At 40.3% G+C, this 8,399-nt stretch overlaps 1 protein-coding gene across 1 annotated transcript; it reads right to left on the reverse strand.

The window, feature by feature from the left end:
• Positions 1–468: 468 nt before the first annotated feature.
• TCAP (titin-cap) lies at positions 469–3,834 on the reverse strand. The gene is made up of 2 exons (XM_018563594.1): positions 3,616–3,834; positions 469–1,061 (listed from the first exon to the last, which is right to left on the reverse strand). The coding sequence occupies exons 1-2, from the start codon at positions 3,750–3,752 to the stop codon at positions 644–646; spliced, it is 555 nt and encodes a 184-aa protein (XP_018419096.1). The 5' UTR covers positions 3,753–3,834; the 3' UTR covers positions 469–643.
• Positions 3,835–8,399: the final 4,565 nt, after the last annotated feature.

Consider the following 8,399-nt stretch of genomic DNA (forward strand, 5'->3'; position numbering starts at 1 on the left):
TTCCTATTTAAGTGCCCCCTCTAAACTATTTCCAGCATACCCTTGTCTTTATTCAGTGACTTTTACCAGGGTCCTTGATAAAACACTTGCATCAAAATGGGTGTGTTAGTCCCAATTTATCATAAGTGCATCTTATCATACACATCTTGAAAACATGAAATTTTTCAGCCTCTCAAAATGCTAACTAATCTTTTATTTACAGTAACAAAAACACCTTTCATGGACCTTCAGCACATAGGACAACTGCATAATATGTCCAGCTCCGATCCAGGAAGGTCCATTTTAATATCTATCATGAGTTTGGAATTAAATGTGTTTTGCGTAGACTGTTTAATGTGTGTTTTTAAATGATTCAGGAAACAATTATGGGGTGGTTTAAGATTCACCACAGTTTAAAATGTATATAATGCTTTTATATACACACAGATATAATCATCTGATCAAATTTCTGTCACAAACTAAAATGTACTTTTCAGTTACACTTTCCATTAATTTACTAATGGATGCATGGCTGTTTGGCATCACCTCAGTAACATACTAGTGCAAACAATATGCAGACACACTGCATTCTAATTCGGCCTTTCTAGGAAAAAAACATTCAGTAGGTGAGCTGGTAACTTTGCCGTCACATTCCATCATAGCTCTAACCTCTTTGAGCCTCCTGTGACACAGACCTGCAGAAAGACTCTGCCAGTCCAGGCTTGGCAAACTCCATGCGTGCTGGCTGCATCAGTGGAGGAAGCTCTTTGGTGATCTGTGATACTGGGGTTTTGTTCTGGCATATACCATCGCTTCCAGGGTTTGAGAGAGCCCTCTCAAATTCAATCATGCTGCGCAGCTGAGGTGGTGTTCCCATGCGGTCCATCTTGAAGGTGAGATCAGCTGGCTTGAAGATGGGCAAGGGCAGCATTTGCTGAAATGGCAACTGGTACTGGGTAAAGTGGTGACCTAGGCGGCCCATTTTCATGATCTGGGCTGGAGAACGCTGGACCAGGAAATGTGTCTGACCCTGTTGTGAGAAGCTTTCCTTCCTCTGGACATTAGCATCACGGGCAGTGCATCTGTAAGGCAGAATATAAAAGCAAACCTTGCTATCAGAATAAACGGTGAAGATGTATAACTAGAATCATCCTTTCCCACTTTTAGATTTAACCTAGCTAGTTTAGGATTTTAACTGCTGAGGAAGCTTGGACAGCTGCTCAGGACACAGAGGGCAAAAACTACAGTATTACAAATGCAAAGAAAAATGAAAAAATGCATGTGAAGTCTGTATATAAGGCTGATAGTTAATTCAGAATCCTATAATTATTATAGTTAAATCAGAACTGCTAGTATATGTTTATTACTTAATGAAAATGGTTGCTGCTTAGCTGTAACAGACTGTTATTAGAAATGTATGGGATGGGCATTTCAAAATTATTAAAGCTGGGCATGGCTTACAGATTAGGGATGGATGAGTAAACCTTATATATTCAAGAGTTTTTTAAGATCAATGATTTTTTCATCAGCATCCCTATTTTGATTGGCCAAGCATGCAAGAATGTACGTATTGAGAAGAAAGATGATGTCCTCAGTGCTGGCTTACCTTATGAAAAACAATAGCATTGAGCAAGGAGAATCAGCTTGACCTTTTCGCAGAGAAGGGACAGCAGTGAGATATGTGGAGATATGTAGATATATAATTCTCTAATCCAACACTATCCAAATGGACTGGGCAATGATAATCTTATGTTTAAGGGCAATTTAACTATGCTCTGAGCCAGATATAACAGTACCCTCCAAGGTAGGAAGGCTTTTATACTGTAGACAGTCAATATAAGGATATCTGCTTTTTTTTTTCTGTAAATGAATCACCCATGGGGCAGAAAAAACAATTCACAGCTCAACAACAGTTTTTAAAGGAGGAACTAATATAAATCCACTGTATACATATAGCAGATTACCATATTAAATCCTTCACTATATTTACAAACAGCCTTCATGCCCAAAGATCACACTCATTCCATTAAAGTCAACTTCTGGTAAGCCGATTTAGCCTCATATAGTTAATAACTACAATACATAATCAAAATACAGTGCCAAATATCTCAGTCTTTACACACATATGGGATCTCTAACAATAAATCCTAATTCCACCTGTAACCTCCTTGCCTTTTATATTTACTAGTCCTTTAAATAATACTCCTTTCACCCTTATCATCCTTCATCCTTACCTACTAATTACTTACACATTATTCATTGGTTTAAAAAACTATGCTACTAGAAGCATACATATCCTTTTTTTATTATTTAATTTGTGATCTATTTATGGCCTTGACCTTTCTTCTATTTCCATCATCTTTAACCTCTTGCCGTCCGCCCGTAGTAAAAAAACGGACGGACGGCACTGCTGCATTAGCGGGTTGCCGTCTCCAGACGGCAATTTAATGCTTCCTGGCTGCTGGTTATGGTTTATAATAGGTTTAATATGACTTATAGCGAAATGTCAACATTAGTTCCAAAACATAACTTTAGGTCCCACGATGCACACAAATGAACAAAGGTTGCTTTGACTCTATCTATATTTACTTCTCTAATATTTAATTATATGTAAATGTTAGGGATGTCCAGATACCAGTTCAGATATCAGTGCCGATACTTGGCATTTTCACAAGAACTACCAGGATCGCAGCAGTTGCAGCTGGGACCTAGCTCTGGTCCTCTACCACTGTCCTGAAATCATTAGTCTGTATTGTATTAGAAAAACTGTCACATGACAATAAACAAAAATGAATCAGTACTTGTATCTGTGAGTACTTGGACAAGTGTTAGTACTTGTACTTGGTAAAATGGTATTGGTGCAAAAAAAAATAATGCATTAAAATGGGATGTACAAATCCCAGGAGCTCTGTATGCTCCTTAAAAATGACAGCTGCCTCCTACCTTTTGAATTTTTCTCTAGTCTTGTCTTGGAGCTGGAAAAGTATCTGTACATGTACTTGTACCGAGTACGGTACTTGGTATCTGAACATCCCTAGTATATGTCTAAATATAATTCATTTTATCTACTGCCCTAGTATACACCACACTGCTTTTCTCTCACCCAACCAGACAATCCACAGAAGAGCTACTGTATTGTGAAAGCAGCAGCATCAAACCGCTATTGTGGGTGCTCTAAGGGCTTGTTCACACCAAATGCAGACCAGATCTGCATGAGTTTCTGCACACGCAGTGCATTTGGTTGTGCTGCGTTTTTTGGTTTAGAATGGGCTTTTTGTGCGTTCCAGGGCATTTGCATGCGTTTTTGATGTGTTTGCATGCATTCCAGAGCAGGTAAAATAGGGCTTGCTGCAGTTTTTTTTACATGCTCTGGAACTGAACGCTGCGGTGTGAACTAGAGCCCAAAATACCATTGGAATACATTGGACGCAGTTTTGATCTGGTCTGTAACTGCTCTGCTCTGCTCCTGGAACGCGCTTGGTGTGTACAAGGCCTAAGTCAACATTAAAAAGCACAGAAGAAAACCATCTAAAGTAACCCATTTAGTAAAAATTGCAAAGCAGTGTGTAGAAAGCAATGCAAAGGTATAAAAGGCCATTTGGCTGTCTCCTATAGGTATTGCAAGTTGTATCTCACCTCTCCTCTGGTCTGGTGAAAACGGATGTATCCAGCCATTCTGCAGAATAATGCTCCCTGCGATCTTTGTTTGCTTCTTTCACCTCACAGCTTAGATCAGTCAATGAGCTATGGGCTTCATATTTTTCTGGTTTCATCTTGAATTAGGTATTTGTTAACAGATTACAGTGATTGTGATTGCTCTGTTTCCTTTGAGTCCTGCTTACACATTGCTCTGCCTTTATATAGTCCTCTGAGAGCCTATTTTCATTCCAACAATCTATATCTGCAAGAAGAGTCATCCTCACTCCCTTCCCCCACACCCACACAGTGACCGCTCAGTGACACATGGGACAGATAGGAAAATATGCTCATCACTGCTTATAGGAACATGTTCACGGTACTAAGATGTGGGGGTTGCTATCCATCTTTCCCATTGGGATTAGTGCTACAGTTCCCAGAACAAAATACACAACGTGCTGTCTGTCACTTGCAGGAAGGTATCATCAGACTGTGCTGATACAACACTTTACTTCTGTTATACATAGTGATTAGTTGTGGAGTGATTTCCCTGAAACTGATTGTGCTGCAAAACTGTGAAAGGTGAAATTTTGCTACCAGTGAATGAACACTAATTGCAGTGATTGCAGTGCATAGACAAAAGATGCTTGAAAAAAAAAGTTCTACCCTCTACTCTTTTAAACTAATACGGGGGCATTTTTCGAAACAAGAAGAAGTTTAAGATGGTTAAAGGATCTTCCATAACCCCAGAAGCCATTTAATACAGACTGCACATCTGAAAAAACACCTTAATTTTGCCTCCTACACTGACTCCAATGCATTTTCACCAACATGGTGAAATTTTACCGAAATCTCCTGATTTTCACAGAAATTTTAGAGAAATAAAAGTTCTCAACTTTGCTCATCACTATAAGACACACATAAGCAGATAAATATATTACATAACAAAAGTACAGTATATCACCCAGAAGTAACATTATATCATGGATCAACAGTAGATATCTCTACAGCATCGCACTATATCTAACAGCAGGAGTATAATCATATCCTTTTATAATACCAGTTTCACTTTGTCACAGGGGTAATCCAGTGTAGAAATTATCTAAACAAAGCATACAGTATCACTGAGATCCCATTTGCAACACACACTGTTCTTTTCATAGTGAGATCCAATTTCGAGCACACGCACTGGTATTTCTCCAGTGAGATCCCACCTACAGCACACATACTGTTCTTTCTCAAGTGAGATCCCACCTCCAGCTTAAATACTGTTCTTTCTCAAGTGAGATCCCACCTCCAGCACACATACTGTTCTTTCTCCAGTGAGATCCCACCTCCAGCATACATACTGTTCTTTCTCCAGTGAGGTCCCTCCTCCAGGACAGCTACATGTTCATCTGGCACAGAAGGACAAATCACATGCGTGCTAACCACAATGCTATAAATTCAGAATTAACCATCTAATCCAACATCAGGAAAAACAACTAAACCAACATAAGGACATTTAAGTAAGTACACATACAAAAGATAATATCAATTAGAAACAGCCATAATACCTAAAACCCTGCGGTGTATGATATAATCTGTGTAATCAGCCTCAGACATCGCAGTATAACAACCCTTGATAAAGGGAGTAATCCTCCCACTTAAGATGAAATCTGGATCTCATAAAAAAAATTTATGCCACAACTCTGTATAAATAAAGTGCACAAGTGTCTAGTAATATACCTAAATGTGGCAGTAAGTAATATTATGTGTAATGTGTGTAACACATGTTACAGTTTGCATAGTTTCAAAACTGATGATGCAACATATGTTAATTCTAAGCATAATTAAGAGTTGGTCATGGTCATGATTTATTCTGTCACAGTGCTACTTTATTGCTGCAGAGGAAGGAATTTGTGCTATAACATTATAATAAATCTGACTCACAAATTGTCTCACTACCCCTGTTTGCCTTGCGACAGAATTGATAAATGTCCCCTAGTGTCTCTGTCAGCCCTCCATGCGCTGCATTATAAGGCAGTAGAATGACAAACCTTTATTTGAACGTATGGGCAGTTAGAACTGAAGGTCACAATATGGCGATAATGTGCCCATGAATGCACAGTAGATAACGTCAGTCATGCATTTGCAGTTGCTAACCACTTCCAGCTTGATGATCTGCATGATGGCCTTGATGAGACAAGTTCCTGTTTGCAGTAGGCTGGTCTCCCACAAAATAGTGGCATAACAGACCATCTACGTCCTCTACAGCCATTCCTTCCCACTGTCACCCTCACGTGGACAAGGTCCTGGCTCTCTGCCAAGTTGCTCCAAGCTCGGCCCAGCAAAGTTGTACAGGCATGATACAAACAGGGTATCTTTAGGCTTCCAAATCTACTAACCTACTCATGTTTGGATGTTGAGCTACAGGTGAAACTCGAATAATTAGAATATCGTGCAAAAGTTCATTTATTTCACTAATGCAACTTAAAAGGTGAAACTAATATATGAGATAGACTCATTACATGCAAAGCAAGATAGTTCAAGCCGTGATTTGTCATAATTGTGATGATTATGGCTTACAGCTCATGAAAACAGTATGTTTCATTTATATTGAAGAGGAATAAAGACTGTCTTGTTTATGTTCAATTTGGCTTCAAGACTGGTCCATAAGCACTCACCATTGGGCAATATTCCAATATTCCCCAAACATCACAGTATAAATAAAAAAACTCAGGTTTTTTTTATTTCAGTGCAGAATTTTTTGCATGGAGGAGGGGGCTTTCAGAAAATAAGCGGACCTTGTTTGCACTGCAAGATTTGCTTTAAAGGAGAACTATGGGGTCAGTGTTTTTCCCCATAGTTCTCCTTGGGGTAACGGGAGGACACAAACTAGCATCCTCCCACTTGAACTATCTTGCTTTGCATGCACTGAGTCTATCTCATATATTAGTTTCACCTTTTAAGTTGCATTAGGGAAATAAATGAACTTTTGCACGATATTCTAATTATTCGAGTTTCACATGTATATGACAGCTCCTTGCTGTCACTGGTTACTAAGGAAGCGCCAAGTGCAATCACTGACATCACCTTACTCATTAACTTGCGTGGCTGGGAATCTATGCCCATGTCATCAAGGCTGAAGGGATAGTGGTGATATGATTGCCCAAAAATGGCCACCTGGCCATATTTAGTTCATGATGTAAACACTATCCCCGCCCCTTCCATTTTATTTATTTATTTATTTTTTCTATTATTTGCAGTTCTCTGATTAAGTGGAAGTATTAAGGTTTCACAGACATCTGTGAATAATCAGGTGCGATATAAGTAACTGTACAACTCACAGACACTTGTAAACAAAGTGGCTTGAATAAACCCTTTCCCTGCCAACGATGTAGGGCATACAGCAGAACAAAACCATTTCCTGCTGGCCAGCTCAGTATGCCTTATGTCAATGGCATTCAGCCTTCTATAAGCTCTTGGTCGCTTCAATGACCCCTGACGATCCCCTGTAAATGAATAGCTGTAATCAGTGGCTGACAAGCTGCTGATGACAGTTATCCATTCAAAATCAGCCGATGCAGAGCCTCTGCTCCCGCTGCTCTGCATCTCTCTCCTCCCCGCTGGGAGCCAGCTGCATGCTGCAGCCTGTGTCTCCTCCGATCTGCGCTGCTCTCCCCCGCCTGTCTTGACAGAGACAGCGGGGATCGAAGGGGAAACAGACTGTTGCAGCAGGCACCCAGTGGGGAGGAGAGAACCACTGTCAGAAGGCCATGCGGGCCCATGCGGAGAGAGCTCCAGTGACAGGTGGGAGAGGGCGGAGCAGTCAGGACTTTCCCTTTGCAGAACAAACACCGAATGAAGCCGCTAGAGAGTTGGGGCTGTGTAAAAAAAGAGATTGCGGAATTCTGCGTTCCTTCTCTTTTTTTTACTGTTTTGCAAAAATGTTAAGGTTACAAATGTGTTATTTATTAACTCAATATTAATATTGTAACTAGGGATGCAGAGAAATTTCGGCTGTCAAAACATATCTGCCGAAAATGGTACTTTGGGTAAAACTACGAAAGTACAATTTTTGGGCCAAAATTCTAGTGCATCTCTAGTTTCTCTCCTCCTCGCTGGACACTGCTCTGTGTCCCCTCTGACACAGGACAGCATTCAGCTGGGAGGAGAGAAACTGTCAGGAGCTCTCCTCCCGCACCACCCCGCTCAGCCTCCTGTGACAGATCAGGATGGAGAGCAAGCAGGATATAGGAAACTGGACCTGAGAAATGAGATGCAACCATCAGTGCATGTAAGTAGACAGGAAGCAACTGTAAAGAAGCTGCAAATGATCATCACTAATGTAATTTTTTTTATGATACACAGTACATTTAGCAAACTAAATGTAATTAAATTATATGTGAAGCAAAACCTTTTGTTTTTTAGTTATGGATAGCGGGAAGAAGTTAAAACCATTGTCAGGTTTTGCTGCTATCATGGACTCCATTGGAGAGATTTTTCTTTACTTTCTGTTCTTCTGACAACAATCTTTCCAGACAGAAAATAAGGTAAAATCTCCAACCAAACCAAAGACCGAAACATATTTTAGAATAGTGTAATAGAGTAGGGAGAGAATGAAGCCCGTGTCAGCTTTTTATTGCTGCCTGTGTCCCTTGTGTAGATTTTTCCTTTGTAAAACCATTCAGTGGCGTAACAACCGGGGGGGCAGCAGGGGCGCGGGCCCCGGGCGAAAAGTGAAGGGGGGGCGCCGGCCGAAAATGGCACTTTCGGCTAAATGCCGAAAGTGACATTTTCCT

Source organism: Nanorana parkeri, unplaced genomic scaffold (genome assembly GCF_000935625.1).
Source record: "Nanorana parkeri isolate BGI_ZX_2015 unplaced genomic scaffold, ASM93562v1 scaffold679, whole genome shotgun sequence".
NCBI classification, from domain to species: Eukaryota; Metazoa; Chordata; class Amphibia; order Anura; family Dicroglossidae; genus Nanorana; species Nanorana parkeri.